General features: G+C 45.5%; 1 protein-coding gene across 1 annotated transcript in view; it reads right to left on the reverse strand.

Moving 5' to 3' along the window:
• Window positions 1–8,504: 8,504 nt before the first annotated feature.
• Window positions 8,505–23,037, reverse strand: part of LOC141123516 (hydroperoxide isomerase ALOXE3-like) — a 70,132-nt gene continuing 55,599 nt past the window's right edge. Inside the window, exons 10-14 of the mRNA XM_073612060.1 lie at window positions 21,059–21,228; window positions 17,233–17,354; window positions 12,787–12,887; window positions 8,996–9,166; window positions 8,505–8,802 (exon numbers count right to left, since the gene is read on the reverse strand). Coding sequence (XP_073468161.1) covers window positions 8,623–8,802; window positions 8,996–9,166; window positions 12,787–12,887; window positions 17,233–17,354; window positions 21,059–21,228 — 744 coding nt within the window. The 3' untranslated portion in view covers window positions 8,505–8,622. The remainder of the gene's footprint in view (window positions 8,803–8,995; window positions 9,167–12,786; window positions 12,888–17,232; window positions 17,355–21,058; window positions 21,229–23,037) is intronic.

Genomic DNA, 23,037 nt, shown 5'->3' on the forward strand with positions numbered 1-23,037 from the left:
TGATCATGGCCCACTGGCGTGGGGAAAAAAAAACAAGCTCCCCTGACCCTGTCCTGGTGCCATAGTCGCACAGGTACTCATTGATGGCCCTCTGCTGCGTGTGCAGCCGCTGCAGCATGGCCAACGTTGAGTTCCACCTGGTGGGCATGTCACAGATTAGGCGGTTCTTGGGCAGGTTAAACTCCTTTTGGAGGTCCGTCAGCCGAGCACTGGCATTATATGACCGGCGGAAATGCACACAGACTTTCCTGGCCTGCCTCAGGACATCCTGTAAGCCCGGGTACCTGCCCAAGAACCGCTGCACCACCAAGTTAAGGACGTGAGCCAAACAGGGCACATGGGTCATTTGTCCCTGTCGGAGGGCAGAGAGGAAGTTGGTGCCATTGTCGCAAACCACCATTCCTGCCTTAAGTTGGCGTGGCGTCAACCACCTCTGAACCTGCCCCTGCAGAGCTGACAGAACCTCTGCCCCAGTGTGGCTCCTGTCCCCCAAGCACACCAGCTCAAGCACCGCATGGCATCTTTTGGCCTGCGTACTTGCGTAGCCCTTTGAACGACTACGGAGCACCGCTGGTTCCGAGGAAGAGGCCATGGAGGAAGAAGAAGAGGAGGGGTGGAGGAGAGAGGTGTGTCACAATCATTAGCATTTTGGAGGCGTGGTGGCGGAACAACCTCCAACACTACTGCACCTTGTCCTGCATCCTTCCCAGCTGCCAGCAGAGTCACCCAATGCGCCGTGAAACTTAGGTAATGTCCCTGTCCATGCCTGCTGGACCATGAGTCAGCGGTAATATGCACCTTACCGCTGACCGCCCTGTCCAGCAAGGCATGGACATTGCCTTCCACATGCTGGTAGAGAGCCGGAATCGCCTTCCGTGAGAAAAAGTGGCGTTTGGGTACCTGCCACTGAGGAACCGCACATTCCACAAACTCACGGAAGGGGGCAGAGTCTACCAACTGAAAAGGCAGCAGTTGAAGTGCTAGCAATTTTGCCAAGCTAGCATTCAACCGCTGGGCATGTGGATGGCTGGGAGCAAACTTCTTTCGGCGGTGCAGCAGCTGGGGCAGGGAAATTTGCCTGGTACAATCTGACGTCGGTGTACCAAAATCAGATTGCCCACAAGTACGTGGCTGTGACACACCTAATTCTACACCTTCATTCCTCTCAGTGCAGGTCTCAGAGAGGACTGAAGGTCTAGTGGGGTTGGAAATCTCAGCTGATGAGGAGCAAGCAGAGGTCCTCTTTGTTCTTTGGTGTGGGTCTTTTAGATACGCTTGCCAACGAACTGCATGGCAGGTCAACATATGTCTGGTCAAGCATGTGGTACCCAAGCGGGAGATGTTTTGGCCACGCGAGATACGCTTGAGACATATGTTGCAAATAGCAGCGGTGCGATCTGATGCACTCGTCTCAAAAAAGGCCCACACCAAAGAACTTTTTGGATAACGCGCAGAGACTGCAGCGCCCTGCACATGTGGAGCTTTGGGGTGTGATGCAGTCAATGTGCTGCCCTTAGGCTGGCCCCTGGAGGGCATCCTGCCTCGTTGGTGATGTGCCGCCTCCTCCTCCTCCTCCTCCTCCTCCTCCTCTCTCCTATCAGGCACCCACGTTGAGTCAGTGACCTCATCATCCCCTCCCTCCTCATCACTGGAGCAAACCTGGCAGTATGCTGCAGCAGGGGGAGCATGACTGCCAGATTGCTGTCCTTCTTGGGCACCCCCTCTGTCCGTGCTCGTGTTACTGCCTTCATCGAGCTCAGTATCATCATCAGAGCCTTCCAAATGCTGGGCATCCTCCTGGAGCATGTACCCAACACTGTGGTCAAACAGTTCGAGGGACTCCTCAGGAGGACATGGTGGGGCTAGGGAAGGAGTCACTGATGACATCGAGCCAAGGGAAGAGGCCGCTGCTTTGCCAGACAAAGTACCCTGGGCATGGGTGAGAGAGGATGAGGAGGATGAGGACGGCTTGGTCATCCACTCGACCAAGTCTTCCGCATGTTGCGGCTCAACATGGCCAGCTGCCGAAAAAAAGGCCAAGCGTGTCCCATGGCCACGTGCTGATGAGGATGCACCGTCTCCACGACCAGCACTAGACACAGAGCCTGCTTGCCCTCTCTTATTGGCTTGTGACTGTCTGCCTCTCCTTCTTGGCCTTCCAGACATACTAATGGCCTGTAGCTGCACTAAGCTGGGATATATATATATATATATATATATATATATATATATATATATATATGTACTGATACTGCAGCTAGCAAAATCAACTGCCTGCCTGTAGTATGAGAACACCACCAACCTTCTACAGGTAGCTTTAGCTGAACACTGTGAGGTGGACGCACCCCACTAACTTGTAGGTTTAGCTGAACACTGTGAGCAGGGCGCACCCCACTAACTTGTAGGTTTAGCAGAACACTGTGAGCAGGACGCACTGCACTAACTGTAAATAGTCTAGCTGCCTGACTGTGGTACTAATAGGATCAAAAGAACACCAGCAATTTTCTTCAGGTAGCTGTATTTACTGTAACAAGACAAGCCTGCCTGTCAGTAAGAAGATAACAGAAACGAATCTAGCTGAACACTGTGAGCAGGACGCACCCCACTAGCTTGTAGGTTTAGCTGAACACTGTGAGGTGGACGCACCCCACTAGCTTGTAGGTTTAGCAGAACACTGTGAGCAGGACGCACTGCACTAACTGTAAATAGTCTAGCTGCCTGACTGTGGTACTAATAGGATCAAAAGAACACCAGCAATTTTCTTTAAAATACTGTAACAAGACAAGCCTGCCTGTCAGTAAGAAGATAACAGGAACGGATCTAGCTGAACACTGTGAGCAGGACGCACTGCACTAAATGTAAATAGTCTAGCTGCTTGACTGTGGTACTAATAGGATCAAAAGAACATCAGTAATTTTCTTCAAAATACTGTAACAAGACAAGCCTGCCTGTCAGTAGGAATATAACAGGAACGGATCTAGCTGAACACTGTGAGCAGGACGCACTGCACTAAATGTAAATAGTCTAGCTGCCTGACTGTGGTACTAATAGGATCAAAAGAACATCAGTAATTTTCTTCAAAATACTGTAACAAGACAAGCCTGCCTGTCAGTAGGAATATAACAGGAACGGATCTAGCTGAACACTGTGAGCAGGACGCACCCCACTAGCTTGTAGGTTTAGCTGAACACTGTGAGGTGGACACACCCCACTAACTTGTAGGTTTAGCTGAACACTGTGAGCAGGACGCACCCCACTAACTTGTAGGTTTAGCAGAACACTGTGAGCAGGACGCACTGCACTAACTGTAAATAGTCTAGCTGCCTGACTGTGGTACTAATAGGATCAAAAGAACATCAGTAATTTTCTTCAAAATACTGTAACAAGACAAGCCTGCCTGTCAGTAGGAATATAACAGGAACGGATCTAGCTGAACACTGTGAGCAGGACGCACTGCACTAAATGTAAATAGTCTAGAAGATAACAGGAATGGATCTAGCTAAACTGAGTACAGTGTATATATATATATATGCAACACCTGGGATGCATATATATACACAATACACTTTAAGTGCAGCTAACTGACTGACTGTCCTGCCTAATCTAGCTAACTCAAATGAAATGACACTGTCTCTCTCTCTCTCTAAGCACACCGGAACACACTGCACAGGGCCGCCGTGCAGGCGGCCTTATATAGTGTGGGGCGTGTACGAAATCCCCTGAGCCATAATTGGCCAAAGCCTCCTTTGGCTTTGGCCAATTATGGCTCTCTGTTAAGGCGGCGCTGTGATTGGCCAAGCATGCGGGTCATAGTGCATGCTTGGCCAATCATCAGCAAGCAATGCACTGCAATGCCGCAGTGAATTATGGGCCGTTACGCGCCACACGAATTTGGCGCGAACGGCCCATATCGTTCGCAATTCGGCGAACGATCGAACAGCCGATGTTCGAGTCGAACATGGGTTCGACTCGAACACGAAGCTCATCCCTAGCGTCAATACACCTACCAAAAGTATCCCAAAAAGAACTATCCACACTTAATATGCCAATCCCGAAAATCGAAAAAATAATTAGAAGCATGCCCCACAACAAATCCCTCGGACCTGATGGATATTCATCCGAATACTATCAGCTGTTCCAAAATGAACTATCCCCATACCTAAAGCAGATTTTTTATGCCGCAATGTCCAATGCCTCATTTCCAAAAGAAATGATGACAGCAACTATTATAACGCTGTCAAAACCTGGTAAAGAACCTTCAGCTCCACAGAATTTCAGACCCATATCCTTATTAAATGTCGATTTTAAATTATATGCTAAACTAATCTCCAATAGATTGTCCTCCCTGTTACCGAAGCTCATCAACCAGGATCAGGTAGGTTTTGTAACAGGCCGGCAAGCCAATGACGCAACTAGAAGAATGATAAATATACTTCATCCAGCTGAAGAATCGGGAAGGCCTTCTCTGCTCCTCACTTTGGATGCAGAGAAGGCCTTTGACAGAGTACACTGGGGATATTTGTCCAACTTTCTAGAGAAATTTGTTCTGACAGGTCTGATCCAACAGGCAATTCTAGCATTGTATTCCTCTCCATCTGCCTACGTGTTCACAGAGGGTATGTTCTCAAGAAATTTCCAGCTAATGGGACGAGACAGGGGTGCCCTTTATCACCAATAATTTTTGCCATGGTTATGGAACCGCTAGCAGAAAAGATCAGAAAACACGCATCAATTCGAGGCATCCCATCTCAGGACAAACAACATAAAATATCACTCTTTGCAGACGGCGTTATACTGACCCTGTCTGACCCCTATGACTCTCTATCCGCAGCTCATGAGACACTTTTACTGTTTAGCAAAGTAGCATACTATAAGGTAAACGCATCCAAATCCAGCATTCTAGGAAATAGCAATTGACAACTCTACCAGATCCGACATTCAAAAGGACTTTCCATACCCGTGGTCCCCCAAATCTATATCCTACTTAGGAATCCAGTTGACTTCCTCTATCTCCAACCTGTTTCAAGCCAACTACTACCCTCTATTAAATGAATTCCAAAAGGATATTTCCAGATACCAGAAACACTATATCTCATGGAATGGCCATTCCACCATCATTTTTTATTTCTATGCAAAAACAAATGATCAATTTCATATGGGCAGGCAAAAGAGCTAGATTTCCATCTTAGAAGCAAGGGAAACACAAAATGGCGGATGGACTGGGTATCCCAATATTGAAAGACTATTACTCAGCAGCAATCCTAGATCAGCTTAGAAACTGGTTCGACCAAAAGGAAACCAAACCTTGGTGCCAACTAGAACAGGCATGGCTGTACCCTAAACCTCCAAGGTCCCTCATATTAGCACACAATCTACAACACACAATTATCTCGACAGACCACCCCACCATACAAGCTTCATTACATGCATGGGCATACCTAAAGAAAATGTAAAATATCAGGTGTACAAAAATCCGCCCACTCATACACCCAAAAACGCTGCGCTGATGGAAAGAAAGTTGAAACTGAGCTGCTGCTTAAATGATAACAAACATAAATTAAAAATTGATTCACCATAAATTCGCCCTAAGTGAACTCAATTTAGCAGCGCTAAAACAATCCCTAACCATAAAGGGTCATAAAGTGAAGAGTTATAAAAAATTAAATCAACCAAATAATATAATCATAACATCACTCCTCCCCATTAATGTGCATCAAGTGATAAGATCAAGAAATCACAGAAGATGGTGCGCAAACCACTAGAGTGAATAACATAACTGTGCACACAAAATATGATATATAAACAATAAGCTGTGTGAATCGATGTGAATCAGTCCACAAAAATATAAAAATATATAAAAGGATAAATATATAAATATGTGTCCACAAACAATCCAAAAAAATGAATAATCCAAAAAAATTCCGTGACGTAATATAGTGCAGATCTTCCACTTAATAGAAACTTCCACCGCACCTCTGTGACTGTGAATCCACTCCCCTTAGGTAAATAAACTCACCAGCTCCTTTTGCCCACACTCTCGTGTCAGGGCCACCAAGCTTTTATCCCACACAATAAGGGGAAATATATGATCTCCAATGGTACACCTTTACATATCCAGAGTATGATGCCAAAGAGCTCTCTCCGCATGAAAAAAAGAAAATAATCCAATAGTGCAATAACGTATTGATATTTTATTTTAAAATAACAAAACCCTCAACCATTGAACTCACATCTTTAAAAATCACTGCAAGCTCAGAAATAGCACAGCACAGCAAACTGTCACAGCATCAACTCAAATCAGTAAACCAGTGTGTGGTGGTCGCGGCGGACCCAGGTACTGCGCTCTCAGAATACCCGTCTCACCCGATCCCTGATGTAGATAGGATCAACTTCCGCACTTCCTCGTATGGCGCTCCCTGTCACAGCATCCTACGTCACTAGCATTCGATTGCCGTCGTATGGCGCTCCCTGTCACAGCGTCCTACGTCACTAGCGTTCGATTGCCACGGCAATCGAACGCTAGTGACGTAGGACGCTGTGACAGGGAGCGCCATACGAGGAAGTGCGGAAGTTGATCCTATGTACATCAGGGATCGGGTGAGACGGGTATTCTGAGAGCGCAGTACCTGGGTCCGCCGCGACCACCACACACTGGTTTACTGATATGAGTTGATGCTGTGACAGTTTGCTGTGCTGTGCTATTTCTTCTTCATACTCTGGATATGTAAAGGTGTACCATTGGAGATCATTCATTTCCCCTTATTGTGTGGGATAAAAGCTTGGTGGCCCTGACACGAGAGTGTGGGCAAAAGGAGCTGGTGAGTTTATTTACCTAAGGGAGTGGATTCACAGTCACAGAGGTGCGGTGGAAGTTTCTATTAAGTGGAAGATCTGCACTATATTACGTCACGGAATTTTTTTGGATTATTCATTTTTTTGGATTGTTTGTGGACACATATTTATATATTTATCCTTTTATATATTTTTATATTTTTGTGGACTGATTCACATCGATTCACACAGCTTATTGTTTATATATCATATTTTGTGTGCACAGTTATGTTATTCACTCTAGTGGTTTGCGCACCATCTTCTGTGATTTCTTGATCTTATCACTCGATGCACATTAATGGGGAGGAGTGATGTTATGATTATATTATTTGGTTGATTTAATTTTTTATAACTCTTCACTTTATGACCCTTTATGGTTAGGGATTGTTTTAGCGCTGCTAAATTGAGTTCACTTAGGGCGAATTTATGGTAAATCAATTTTTAATTTACATACCTAAAGAAAAACATCCCGCTTAAATGCCAACATTACGAATGTCCCCATACCATTAGAAGCACTTCTATGGTTGATCCCAAACATATCCCTCACTCTCACTGGCTGAAAAGTAATGTAACCCTATTACAAGACCTCATGCAAGGAGACAAACTAATGACCTTTAAGGAAGTGCAAACCAAGTTTAACATACCCCCCTCAGAGTTTCTAACTCACCTGCAGATATCATCATGGTATCAATGACTGAATACAATACACTCCCCTATCCTGACCCCAGTTTGGGAACATCTAAACTCCTCTAACCCCAAAGTTAAAGGTATTTCTCTGATGTATGAATTAATTTATGCTAAGTCAACCTTCTTCAAATGTAATCCTTTGATTAAATGGGAAAAAGATATAGGTAAGAATTGCACGAACAAACAATGGCTATCAGCATTCAAATGTAACCATCAGTTCTCAAGGTGCTCTAGCTACAGGGAACTGGGAGAACAATTGCTAGCAAGATGGCACTTCACTCCGTGTATAGTAGCCAAATTCTCAGATGACAACTCCAATTTATGTTGGAGGGGCTGCGAACAGGTGGGGACGCTGGTCCATATGGTGTGGGTGTGTCCACATCTCCGTAGCTTTTGGACAGAAGTATTCAAATTAATTGCGAAGACCACCGGGGTCTTTACCAAACCTTCTGTCGAGAAAGCAATTCTGAGCATCAACATGTCAGATTACCCAATTTCAGTCAGATCAATAGCTATGCACATCATATTTGCTGCCAGATCCTTGATGTTGAGCAAATGGAAAACTATGAAATCCCTAGTGTGAGAGAACTATCCACAAAAATCAATACTGTGTCAGAATATGAAAAGATATGGGCATAAAAAGAGGGCTCAAGTGCAAAATATATATCAGACGGGTCTATTTGGAACTCCATAAATCATTCTAGAGTACAGTCCTGTTCACTGTAACACCATTTATTATCATGTACTTCTCCCCCCTCATTTTCTCCTTTCCTCCCTCTCCCCTAAACGTGTTAATGGAGATAAGTTCTATTTCACCAGCACTGGGAAGCAAACATTTGCAATGTTACACAAATTTCAGTTATGTTAAAGTTCAGTTGAACTTACTTCCTTTTTAGTACAAGTAAAACTATACAAAATATTTAACTTACTGTTGTTAATTCGATAATAGATTGTATTTTGAATTAAAAAAAAAAGACAAATGAAGAGATCGTACATTCTGACTTTATTCTGGACTCGTCTTATTGTACATTCAAATGTGAAGAGATGCAAACACAAAAAAAATACAAAGAACAGAGTCAGAAAGCAGAAGCATCACTATCATTATTAAATGGAGACACTGTTTTCTATCTGATTCGGGTCCAGGTAGGGATAGGGCAGAAGCATGGTCTTGTTCCGCTCCTGAATGGATTTGGAGATCTCAGACAGTTGATCTTGGAACTTCTTAATAGACTGCAGTGGGGTCTTCTCTGTAAAAAGTTCATCAGGGTACTCTCCTAGACGCCTCTGTAAAGAAGGAGATCTTCTTGTGATTTTCTTTACAATACATCTATTCAGTATTAAATAATCACTATATGCCATAGCAGACCCTGAAATGCATTCGATTGCCAGGTTCTGTTTGACATAGATCATGTGTTATACAGTTTTAAGGCCCAAGGCATATTTATGTATTACTTCTCACTCCTTCCAGGCAACTCACCCTATCCATGGGCTCATTGCTGAGAACCCACACGACAGTTACACCAGAAGTTGTAGCGTTTACATCAGGCAATGTTTCCAAAATAGTCTTCATTGTAGTGACGCCTTTGGTGCTGGGTGGGGGGCTTTTCATGGTGGTGGGACCATTGGGCATCCAAGAATAGAAGTCAAACTGCAGAGGAGGCAAACACAAATGAAAGAACATATCATAGATTAAGATTCCACAAAGCGTACACTAAATACATATGGGAACAGCCATTGCTGACTTCCTTATACAGTAAATGTTGCCAGCCTGTTTCATTGACCCTATAGCTCACCAATAACACTTAAACTAATAAGGATAGTCAGGAGTCCCTCTCTGCGCACTTGTGAGTCCCTCTCTGCACACTTGCGAGTCCCTCTCTGCGCACTTGCGAGTCCCTCTCTGCGCACTTGCGAGTCCCTCTCTGCGCACTTGCGAGTCCCTATCTGCACACTTGTGAGTCCCTCTCTGCACACTTGTGAGTCCCTATCTGCACACTTGTGAGTCCCTATCTGCACACTTGTGAGTCCCCATCTGCACACTTGTGAGTCCCCATCTGCACACTTGTGAGTCCTTATCTGCACACTTGTGAGTCCCTATCTGCAGGAATCTAACATTTCCAGGAGCCAGGAATCTAACATTTCCAGAATTAAGCATCATCAATAGCAGCCTCGATGTTTAACTTAGGAAAGGTTTCCTTAATACTAGTCTAAATCGCTGACCTCAAAGTATGCATTGCATAAAGACAGAATACTTTTTATGCATAATTGCTTTGAGCCTGTGACTCAAATAACATTCAACTCTGAGGGGGGCTTGGCTACTGCCAAGATGGCTGGACACGTCTGAAGAGAGCTCTGCTTGCTGCCTTTAGCATCTGACTCCATCCTGCAACTTACCAGCAGCTCCCGCTCTCCTGAAAGAATTCACTCGCTCAGACAAGCAAGATGGTGCTCTCAGCCCTCCACACACAAGGAGCAGCGGCGCTAGCATGCCTGTGGACAAGCCTTCCAAGCTGACACTGGAGCAAGTAAATACTCAGCTACTCAATGCCATCATGACCTGCAACACCTCCCTAACTGGTAATATGGAGGAGATTAAGTTAGACATCGGGCTCCTGAGACAGGATATGCAGAACATCAGGGAGAGGGTGGTTTAGATGAAAAACAGACTTTCCACTTTGGAGGATGACTTTTCCCCCTTTCCTAGCCAAGTAGCTGCAGTGGAAAAGCTTATTTCTGGTATCAAAAGGCAGATGATCTAGAAAACTGCTTGAAAACGTTCTAGCGAGCATACGAACCCTATTAAAGTCTATGGGGCACGAACGTGAAAAATCAAAAGTCCTCATTTTAAAGGCTTATATGCAAGTTATTGCCACAAAAAGTGTATGGGGCCCCGGGTACTGCCCTAGGTGACATGTATCTATGCAAAAAAAAAAAAAAAAATGTAACAATCGTTTTTTCAGGAGCAGTGATTTTAATGATGCTTAAACTTACATAGTTACATAGTAGGTGAGGTTGAAAAAAGACACAAGTCCATCAAGTCCAACCTATGTGTGTGATTATGTGTCAGTATTACATTGTATATCCCTGTATGTTGTGGTCATTCAGGTGCCTATCTAATAGTTTTTTTAGTGAATGGCCGCATGTCTTTTTAAACTCCCTTTCGCAGAAAAGTTTATCCCTATTGTGGGGTCACCAGTACAGTATATGTACATTGAAATCATATCCCCTCTCAAGCGTCTCTTCTCCAGAGAGAATAAGTTCAGAGCTCACAACCTTTCCTCATATCGAAGGTCCTCCAGTCCCTTATTAGCTTTGTTGCCCTTCTTTGTACTCGCTTCAGTTCCAGTACATCCTTCCTGAGGACTGGTGCCCAGAACTGGACAGCATACACCAGGTGCGGCCGGACCAGAGTCTTGTAGAGCGGGAGAATTATCATTTTTATCTCTGGAGTTAATCCCCTTTTTATTAATGCCAATATTCTGTTTACTTTGCTTGCAGCAGCTTGGCATTTCATGCCACTGCTGAGCCTATCTACTAGGATCCCCAGGTCCTTTTCCATCTTAGACTCCTCCAGCGGTTCTCCCCCTAGTGAGTAGATTGCATTAGTTTTTGCCAACCAAATGCATTTTACATTTTTCCACATTAAACATTTGCCATGTAGTCACCCACCCCATTAATTTGTTCAGTTCTTCTTGCAAGGTTTCCACATCCTGCGGAGAAGTTATTGCCCTGCTTAGCTTAGTATCGTCTGCAAATACAGAGATTGAGCTGTTTATCCCATCCTCCAGGTTGTTTTTGAATAAATTAAATAGGATTGGTCCCAGGACAGAACCCTGGGGGACCCCACTTTCCACACTGGCCCAATCTGAGTACTCCAAATTTATCACTATCCTCTGAACTCACCCTATGGTCCATGCCAACAGACCTTAGTTTGTACAGTAAACGTTTATGGGGAACTGTGTCAAATGCCTTCACAAAATCCAGATACACCACATTTCCGGGCCTTCCTTTATCTAGATAGCAGCTCTCCTCCTCATAGACGGTTAATAGGTTGGTTTGGCAAGAACGATTCTTCATGAATCCATGCTGATTACTGCTAATGATATTGTTTTCCATACTAAAATATTGTATATAGTCCCTTATCATCCCCTCCAAGAGCTTACATACTATTGATGTTAGGCTAACTGGTCTGTAATTCCCAGGGATGTATCTTTGCCCTTTTTTAAATATTGGAGCTACATTGGCTTTTCTCCAATCTGCTGGTACAATTCCAGTCAGTAGACTGTTCGTAAAAATTAGGAACAATGGTCTGACAATTACTTGACTGAGTTCCTTAAGGACCCTCGGGTGCAAGCCATCTGGTCCCGGTGACTTATTAGTGTTAAGTTTTTCAAGTCTAATTCTATCCTCTGTTAGCCATGAGGGTGCTTCCTGTGTTGTGTCATGAGGATAAACGTTGCAGTTTTGGTTACTGAATCCCCCCATTTCCCTTGTGAAGACTGAGGAGAAGAATAAATTCAATACCTTCCCATCTCTCCATCCTTAGTAACCGGATTCCCTTCATCATTCCCTGCAGGATCTCCTCATCACCACAGATGCTGTCTTCAAGTCTCCGACACAAAGACAGAAGCTGCATTATGCTCAAGGGCTGCTGCATCTGAACTTTGTTGCAACAATTATCAGGACCCATCTCTATTAATACCTATATATATATACCTGGCTATAGGTACACAATTCCACCAGGGCCCCTATCGGGGCCTTTGCTGATATTACCTGTTTGTAAATTGGATGTACTGTATGTACAGTTATTACTCTCTTCTTATATAAAGCTTGTGTTATTTCTATACTGGTGTGCATCTATATGCTTATGGTTAATGTTATATGCTGAATGCAGTAGTTTTTCTGCTACCATTTACTTTGGTTAGATTACGGGTAACTACCCAGGAAGGGATTCTCCTGTTCATAGAGGCCCTGTCCTGGCTGGAGGCACTGCCAACTTTATTATCAAACCCACACTTCCACCTAGCAAAGGTTCTTGTTTGATTATTTACCCACAGGTTTAGCACAATTTCCTGTTTGGGAAGAGCTATTTCTCAACCGCCGGCCCCACACCCCACCACCACTACCAACCCCGCCCCCCCAAAAAAAAAAAAAAACAGCGCTACACACTTTAATGCTTGTAACCGGCTAAACTTATGCAATTCAGATTCTGGGTTGCAAATTCACTTGCCTACACAGTAAGGACAGTACCAGAAATATCATTCTTACCTGACCACTATTAACAGCTGCATGCTGAGCAGAACATCTGAAGATCGCCATTGTCAGGTATTTGATCAGAGAAGCTCTGGTTTCCAAGGAATATGGGACTTCTGTCATGAAAGAGAGAACCAAGTTTTAGTAGAAGTGATTTCTTCTGCTTATTCAGACCCCTTTACATTATACAGCCCTGGCACCTCTGGACCCCTTTACATTACACAGCCCCCGCACCTCTGGACCCCTTTACATTACACAGCCCCCGCACCTCTGGACCCCTTTACATTACACAGCCACAGCACCTCTGGACCCCTTTACTTTACACAGCCACTGCACCTCTGGACCCCTTTACATTACACAGCCCCCGCACCTCTGAACCTATTTACATTACACAGTCACTGCACCTCTGGACTCTTTTACATTACACAGCCACTGTACCTCTGGACCCCTTTACATTACACAGCCCCCGCACCTGTGGACCCCTTTACATTACACAGCCACTGTACCTCTGGACCCCTTTACATTACACAGCCCCCTTCACATCACACAGCCCCCCCACCCAGCACCTCCTGCATATTACACAGCCCCCCCATGGTTTGCTTTAAAATTGCGCACACTCGAGGAATAGCGATAAACTTCGGTACTTAAAAATCTCCATAGGTGACACTTTAAACATTTTTACAGGTTATCAGTTTATAGTTACAGAGGAGGTCTGGTGCTAGAATTATTGCTCTCGCTCTAACGATCGTGGTGATACCAAACATTTGTGGTTTGAACACTCTCGACATTTTCGGTTGCGACTTACGTTTTCGTTGGCTTCCGTGCGCAAGCACAGAGGGATGGGGCGGTTTACTTTTTTTTTCTTTATTTTTTTTACACTGTCCCTTTAAAAAAAAATGTCTGATCACTTTAATTGCTGTCAGAAGGAATGTAAACATCCATTGTGACAGTAATAGGCAGTGACAGGTACACTTTATGGAGGGAAAGGATTCAAAACGCAGTTTGGCTGTTTTGAATGCTGTCATTTTTTTAAAATTTGGCACCTTTAAGCCTTCTGTAAACCGGAAGTGATGTCATGACATCGCTTCTGGATTACTAGATCCGAGACCTGAGCGAAGCTTATTCCGGCTTTGTTCGGGTCTCCGGCCAGCCGTCAGACGTGCACTGAGGGGCCGAACATTTAGGGGTGGGGGCCGGGTGCAGCCAACCCCTACTGTAGAGACATGAATCTTCCTGTTTAGGCAATGGCACAAGGAATAGTGAACAGCTTAAGGCCCCTTGTGCAGTGATGGACCTGTCAGAGCCCCGCTTTCCTCTATGGGGGATCGGATGAAAATTGACCACCTGTCAGTTTTTCATCTGATCCGCAGACGGATGGAAAATAGGGTTTCCATCCGTCTGCATTTAGCGGATGTCAACAGATATGTCTCACACCTGACATCTGTCGCTCCATAGAGGTACATGGAGCGTCCGTTCGGGTCAACCTGAAAAACTGACAGGCGGATGCTAACGGTCCGTAGGTGGGAAATGGGCCTAACAAGGAGCATCAACTTATCTCAGGGGAAACAATAGTATGTATAATAAAGGTTTTCTAACCTGTTGAAATGCTAAATAGGGCCATGGATGGGTAGAATTTCAAAAGAAAATTCTAACGAAAAGAATGTTCTAAGAAAGTTTGCTAATTTTTTCAGTCATTTGTGGGTGAAATTGGAACACATTGAGGAAACCCTCGAGGATAACAAAGAGATACTTCTTGTGCTCCACCCCATCATACTTCCCTCCACTGCCACCCCTCCCATCATACTGCCCTCCACTGCCACCCCTCCCTTCATACTGCCCTCCACTGCCACCCCTCCCATCATACTGCCCTCCACTGCCACCCCTCCCATCATACTGCCCTCCACTGCCACCCCTCCCATCATACCGCCCTCCACTGCCACCCCTCCCATCATACTTCCCTCCACTGCCACCCCTCCCATCATATTTCCCTCCACTGCCACCCCCCCATCATACTGGCCTTCACTGCCACCCCCCCATCATACTGGCCTTCACTGCCACCCCTCCCATCATACTGCCCTCCATTGCCACCCCTCCCATCATAATTCCCTCCACTGCCACCCCTCCCATCATACTGCCCTCCACTGCCACCCCTCCCATCATACTGCCTTCACTGCCACCCCTCATCATACTGCCCTCCACTGCCACCCCCTTCCATCATACTGCCCTCCACTGCCACCCCCTTCCATCATACTGCCCTCCACTGCCACCCCCTTCCATCATACTGCCACCCCTCCCATCATACTGCCCTCCACTGCCACCTCTCCCATCATACTTCCCTCCACTGCCACCCCTCCCATCATACTGCCCTCCACTACCACCCCTCCCTTCATACTGCCCTCCACTGCCACCCTTCCCATCATACTGCCCTCCACTGCCACCCCTCCCATCATACTGCCCTCCACTGCCACCCCTCTCATCATACTGTTCTCCACTGCCACCCCTCCCATCATACTGCCCTCCACTGCCACCCCTCCCATCATACTGCCCTCCACTGCCACCCCCCATCATACTGGCCTTCCCTGCCACCCCTCCCATCATACTGCCCTCCACTGCCACCCCTCCCATCATACTGCCCTTCATTGCCACCCCTCCCATCATAATTCCCTCCACTGCCACCCTTCCCATCATACTTCCCTCCACTGCCACTCCTCCCATCATACTGCCCTCCACTGCCACTCCTCCCATCATACTGCCCTCCACTGCCACCCCTCCCATCATACTGCCCTCCACTGCCACCCCCTTCCATCATACTGCCCTACACTGCCACCCCTCATCATACTTCCCTCCACTGCCACCTCTTCCATCATACTTCCCTCCACTACCACCCCTTCCATCATACTTCCCTCCACTGCCACCCCTCCCATCATACTTCCCTCCACTGCCACCCCTCCCATCATATTGCCCTCCACTGCCACCCCCTTCCATCATACTGCCCTCCACCCCAATCATACTGCCCTCCACTACCCCCCCCTCCCATCATACTGTCCTCCACTACCCCCTCCCATCATACTGACCTCCACTACCCCCCCTCCCATCATACTGACCTCCACTACCCCCCTCCCATCATACTGACCTCCACTACCCCCCTACCATCATACTGCCCTCCACTGCCACCCCTCCCATCAGACTGCCTTCCACTGGAAGGCTGCTAATACACAGGTGGAAGAGAGAACAGGGTGGGAAGCTATTAATGAGTCCCTCTATAAGCCCCCGTTCACATCGGTGCAATTTGACGTGTCAAATCACATGCCAAATTGCAGCCCTTTTGGGAGAAGCCAGGTGTCGTCACTTCCAATCACGGCCGAGACCAGAAGTACTCGCATGTTAGTCGGATCTAGGAATTTTAAACTGTAAGTTACTGCGTTTTTTTTAATAAACTTGTTTGGAAATACTACACGATGGAGCCATCCCTCTTTATTACATGTCCTCACCTTACTGGATGAGCCTGAAGTTGTCCACCAAATATCGATATTGTCGTGGCTATCGTTGGAAGCCGTTTGATTGCTGGGATCCCATTTTGACCCCATACTAAGGCTTGATTTGACCTGTAGGGGGTCTCCATTTGAGGTGAGAGGCTGGGGGAAATGAGTGGCGCACTACGGATGGTGATAGTAGTTGGATGAAGTGGACACCGATTGAATATATTGCACACGCACTTTTTTTTTTTTCTTTTTTATGAACTATTATATGGAGATCTGCTCCTTCCTCATTAGAGTTTGCTTGCACCTTTGGACATTTGCACTTTATTATGCACTTTATGAGAATATTAGATGTTAGATTATTGCACCATTTTTGCACTTTTGAAATCCATTAGCACTTTATGAATCATTTCACGTGGTCATTATTCAATGTTTGATGGAAGATTTATCACATGAATGTGTCACACATTGACTGCAGCAGATATGCGTTAGTGGCTGACAGTCAGTGTGTCCTTACTGATAGATTTAGTTTATTTCTTTAGTTAGCGTCACGTACCTCTTATATACAATACTTTTTTTCTGTGTGGGAACACTTTTATATGTTGGCGGCTTCTCACATCCTTAAATTTATCCTTCCGAGTGAGTCTGGTTTTGTGCATTAGTTCCCCCCCACCCCCTTTTATATCAGAAGAAAGAATGAAACCTTCTCCAGTACTCTGTCATTTCACCCAGCAAAAAAGACCCAGTTTTAACCTTTCTTTGAACCTTTCTTTGAACCTTTCTTTGGACCTTTCTTTGAACCTTTCTTTGGACCTTTCTTTGAACCTTTCTTTGAACCATACTCACAGAGGTGCCTGAATGGTTGTGTGCATCACATCTTTACATGGACATAACATAGAACTCATGTTTGAGAAAACACTTTGGATTTAGATCCTTTTTTAGTTAACAACACTGACTAAAGAACACCGGAGTAGAAATATACCTGAAGACTTATTTTCCAGGAATCCTTCCTTGAAAACCTCAGCTACCCAGGCCTGAAGTTCAGGGTCTTCCTTGACCATCTCATCACTTGTATAATAGTAATTAATTATGTCGGACACATAGCTAAAAAAAGGGAAAAAGAAAAAAAAAGGCTACTCTCATGGAGGAGATGCACAACAAATCTTAAGTCCAAACAGATACAGATGAATGTAGAATACATTTTTACATTTGTTTTCACAAATACAAGCAGTGTAAGCTTTTGAACTGGTATTAGCCACTGGTTTGTCATTGTACAACAAAGCTCACACTGGGGGAGGGGAGTGAGGCAGCATTAGGAGCCAATCATTTTTTGCCACAGTGCTGATGTGCTAACAAAGAACATACTAATATGAAAGAGAGTGACAAAAAGATGAAGTTATCAGTCTGCTGCTTTTCTTTTCACTGTCCAGTCACAGGCCGGGACAAGACTTAAATGTAGCGAAAGGTCTTCCATCCCGTAAGACAGGGCTGTGCTATGTGACAGAGCTGTCTAAAATATCAGGACTGGATGGACACAAATGCTTTGGCATTTAAAACAGCTCCCATCTATGAATTTATTATTATTATACAGGATTTATATAGTGCCAACAGTATGCACCACACTTTACCATCTAAAGGGAGACAGTGCAGTTACCATAAAATAACATACAATAGCATGTTGACCTGCTCATTAGAGCCTACAATTGTATAGGGAGGGGCACGTGGTTCAAAAGCTAATACGGTTTGGGGGATGAGCTGATGGAAGAGTTCAAAGTCCAGTTGTTAGTTGTAGGCGCGATAAGCTTCCCTGAAGAGATGAGTTTTCAAGGATCACGCAAGGGTGGCCAGAGTGGGAGATAGCTGGACAGACTGAGATCGAGAGTTCCAGAGGATGGGCGAGGCTCTGTAGAAGTCCTGGAAGCAAGAGAGTTGGAGAGGAGGAGGTCTTGGGAGGAGCAGAGAGGAAGGTTTGGGTGATATTTGGAGACAAGGTTTGTGATGTAGCTCAGGGCAGAGTTGTAAATGGCTTTGTATGTTAGTATTTTGAATTAAAATTCACTGGGCAATCGGAAGCCAGTGGAGGGATTGGCAGAGATGGGTGGCAGACACTGAGTGGTTGGTAAGGTAGATGAGTCTGGCAGCAGCATTCATGATAAACTGAAGAGGGGATAGCCTATGGAGTGCTAGGCCTGTGAGAAGGGTATTTTAAGATTCAAAGCGAGAGATAACAAGGGAGTAAAGCGTAGCTAGGTGAATTTTAGAGATATTACGGAGATGTTTTTTACAAGCTTTTGACAGCGATTGGATTTGGGACCGAAAGGACAGATCAGAGTCTAGGATTACTCCTATCACCCTGGCATGAGGGGAGGGAGTGATAGTTGTACTATTGATCTTGATGGAAAAGTCAGGGAGGAGGGTATGAGTTAAAGGGAATATTACCAGCTTGGCTTAAGAAGGATTAGGTTTTAGGAAGTGGTGCAACATCCATGTTGATGTGTCAGTTAGTAATGTGGGAGGAGAGTGGAAGAGAGTGAGGTGAAGAGTAGAGAGATAGATTTGGGTGCCATCAGTGTAGCAATGGTATTAGAAACTGTGGGAGGTTATTAAGTGACCAAGAGAAGAGGTGTACATAGGGGAGAGAAGGGGTTCAAAAACAGAGCCTTGGAGGACCCCTACAGAAAGAGGAAGTGGAGAAGAAGAGACAAAGTTGTAGGTAACACTGAAGGAGCGCTGCGATAGAGGAGAACCAGGAAAGAACAGAATCTTGGAGGCCAAGGAAGTGGTGTTTATTGAGAAGGAGCGGGTGGTCAACAGTATCAAAGGCTGCAGAGAGGTCTAGTAGTAACAGTGCTGTGTCTTGGCCTAGGCCGACAAGGCCCAGGCCTAGGGCGGCACTTTGCGGGGGGGCAGCAAAAAGCCACCCCCCACACCAAAAAAGCCCCCCTTGATCTGTCCTCCCGAGCCCCGGTTCCCGCACAAAATATACAGTCTCTGGCTTGCTGTGTTCACCATTTGGCACTTGTTATTATTATGGGCAGTAAGGAGCCATACAGGCCGGAGGGGAGAGTGACTGGCATCCCCATAAAGTGGCCGGTGACTGGACAGACCGGCTGCACGTATTTCAATTGGTGGAGGTGGAGCCTAATGCTCCGCCTACCCTCCTCCGTGCAGAATCCTTACATTGCATCTTCTCCTGGCCCGGGGTCTGTCTGTTATAGGAGGAGAGAGACGGAGAGAGAGGAGGACGAGGTGAATCCCTGGGTGGCGGCGAGAGCAGCACTGCTGCAGGTACAATTAATATGTTACTATTACTTTTGTAAGTCATTTGCCAAGCAGCCAATCAAATATAAAGTGCTCAAAATGGATTGAATTAATATACAGATCATTATGTAATGAAGTAATCTGTGCCACAAACTCATTAAACAGTCCCGATTCAGTAAAAGTTCATATACTGCAAACTTTGCATTACATGAATTTTTACTGAATGTGGACTTTTTAAGGAGTTTGTATTGATTTCAGCATGCATGGGGCACTTTGCAGTACGTGAACTTTCATTTCAGCATGCATGGAGCACTTTGCAGTACATGAAATTTCACTGAATGTGGACTGTTTGCATTGATTTCAGTATGTGCAAAGTGCTCCACGGATGCTGAAATGAAGTACATGTACTGCAAAGTGCTCCATGTATGCTGAAATCAATACAAACTCCTTAAAAAGCCCACATTCAGTGAAAATGAATATACTGCTAAGTGCGCCGTGCTATAATCCATACATAATTCATATACACCAATAAGCTGTGATATTATGAAACTGATTGGCTGCACTGATGAGGTGGCACTCTTAATCTGCACTGATAAAGCAGCACTGATATGCTACACTGATCGGCACTGATAGGCTCCACTGGTGGGCACTGATTGGGCTACACTGATGAGGCTGCGCTGATGAGGCAGCATTGATTAGGCTGCACTGGGGGTCCCTGATAAGACTGCACTGATATGCTGCACTTTTGAGGCTGCACGGATAGGCACTGATGAGGCTGATCTGATGGGCACTGATGAGGCTGCACCAATAAGGCAGCACTGATGGGCACTGATGGGGCAGCACTGATATGCTGCACTGATGGGCACTGAAGAGGCTGAACTGATGGGCACCGATAGGCTGCACTGATGGGCACCGATAGGCTGCACTGGTGGACACTGATGAGGCAGCACTGATGGCCACTGATGAGGCAGCACTGATGAGGCTGCACTAATGGGCACTGATAAGGCTGCACTGATGAGGCTGCACTTTTCATCATTTTATTTGATGATTACTATCACTTAAAATAATAGATACAACATTTGAAATGGTATACAAAACAACAAAATATACAAATAGGCACTTGGTATCCACTTTTAATGTACAGAGAGGAAGAGGTGGAGCTCTAAGGGAAAAAGGTGGAGCCTAAAGAGGAAGGGGTGTGGTTTTATAGATGACATGGCGGGTATTTAAACAGGAAGGGGTGTGGCCTTGACAGGAAGGGTTGGGTCATATTTAAATTAGAGGGTGCACGAGTTTAGTCAGGCCTAGGGCAGCACAAAACCTAAATACACCACTGAGTAGTAAGAGTATGGAGTAGTGGCCGTTGGTTTTAGTAGTTAGTAAATTATTTTTGAGTTTTAGTAGGGCATTTTCTTTGGAGTGCTGCGAGCGAAAGCCAGACTGTAAGGGGTCAATAAGGTTGTTTTCAGTGAGGTAGGACCTCAGAAGGTTGTAGACTAAGCATTCTAGAATAAGTCATTTTGTTTTTAAATATCAAAGATCTTTACCTTTCTATAGCTGCCCAGATCTTCAGGCCATCATCTCTATACAAGTAGTTGGGAATTTGGTCCATTCCTCTCCCCTTTATATCATCAGGGACACAAAGGCTGCTATAGGTTAACTCAGCCGTTACTTTCCTCAAAAGTACTGGGACCCCTCCTTTCCCAGTCGCCGAAGCCTTGAGAGAAAATACAGAAAAACAAGATATGTGTAAAAATATTGTCATGTAATGAAATCTAACAAGAGTGTGATGAAAAGGAGATGAGAAGGTCCGTCACTATCAGGGCTATAGGAGTTCATTAAGAACTTTAATGACAAAAAAAAGAAGAATTGGTGAACAGACAACAACATATGTCTTCTGCAGTAAAGTAGCCCACCTACCTTTCAATCACTGTACACTGAGGTGCATAGAATTTAGGCAGTGCCAAGCTGACTGCACTCCCACGCATGCATTGGCGTAACATCATCTCAGCCCGGCCAATTAAAACAGCCAGGATTGATACCCAGAGGCCACCGGGCTGAAGATGTCCATGTCCAGCATGGAGCTCCGGGAGATCACGGTGCTGGAGTATAGATGAGTATAGCTTTTCTTTAAGGAACTCATGGACCAGTACCAAGAGCAGCACTAAAACACAACATACTATACCATTTGTTTTCCCAGCTTGTCTCTTTGGGGTTTGCTTTGTAGGAATCACTGGACATTTCCAAATAAATTCAGACTCAGATTTCTTTTTTTGTTTACATGACCTGTTTGTTTGCCATTGCTTTTTTTTTATTAAATTGCATGCTCGGCCAAAACTTTTATTTTTTATTTTTTGGATATAGTGGAGAAGGAGTAGACTCCCTCTCAATTTTTACTACTTTCTAGACAATCAGTTGGAGGGATCTTTACACACAATAAATCCTTCTCCGACCGCATTTAAAACCCAATGAGGTTCTAATCCTACCAAAAAGATTGGACCAGTCATATTCTATAAAGGATTAATGCACTGATATAATACACCGGGTTAAGTTTATTCTATTTTTTGTACAAGGGGAAAATGTACACATAATATTACATCAAACTTTATTTTTAGGCTCCTTGCATATGGATGTCAATTTACTGATGTTTATATTCAGGATCATGGAGGGGGGGGGGGGGGCTCAGATACTGACCACCAAGGGGGGCATAGATACTGACCACCAAGGGGGTGCATAGATACTGACCACCATGGGCAGCTCAGACACTGACCACCAAGGGGGGCATAGATACTAAACACCAAGGGGGGCATAGATACTGACCACCAAGGGGGGCATAGATACTGACCACCAAGGGTGGCTCAAACACTGACCACCATGGGGGGGGGCATAGATACTGACCACCAAGGGGGGACATAGATACTGACCACCAAGGGGGGCATAGATACTGACCACCAAGGGGGGCATAGATACTGAACACCAAGGGGGGACATAGATACTGACCACCAAGGGGGACATAGATACTGACCACCAAGGGGGGCATAGATACTGACCACCAAAGGGGGGCATAGATACTGACCACCAAGGGGGGGGCATAGATACTGACCACCAAGGGGGGGCATAGATACTGACCACCAAGGGGGCATAGATACTGACCACCAAGGGGGTGCATAGATACTGACCACCAAGGGGGTGCATAGATACTGACCACCATGGGCAGCTCAGACACTGACCACCAAGGGGGGCATAGATACTAAACACTAAAGGGGGGCATAGATACTGACCACCAAGGGGGGCATAGATACTGACCACCAAGGGGGGCATAGATACTGACCACCAAGGGGGTGCATAGATACTGACCACCAAGGGCGGCTCAAACACTGACAACCAAGGGGGGCATAGATACTGAACACCAAGGGGGACATAGATACTGACCACCAAGGGGGAACATAGATACTGACCACCAAAGGGGGTGCATAGATACTGACCACCAAAGGGGGTGCATAGACACTGACCAGAAAGGGGGTGC

The sequence above is a fragment of the Aquarana catesbeiana genome, linkage group LG01, assembly GCF_042186555.1.
Source record: "Aquarana catesbeiana isolate 2022-GZ linkage group LG01, ASM4218655v1, whole genome shotgun sequence".
Classification (NCBI taxonomy): domain Eukaryota; kingdom Metazoa; phylum Chordata; class Amphibia; order Anura; family Ranidae; genus Aquarana; species Aquarana catesbeiana.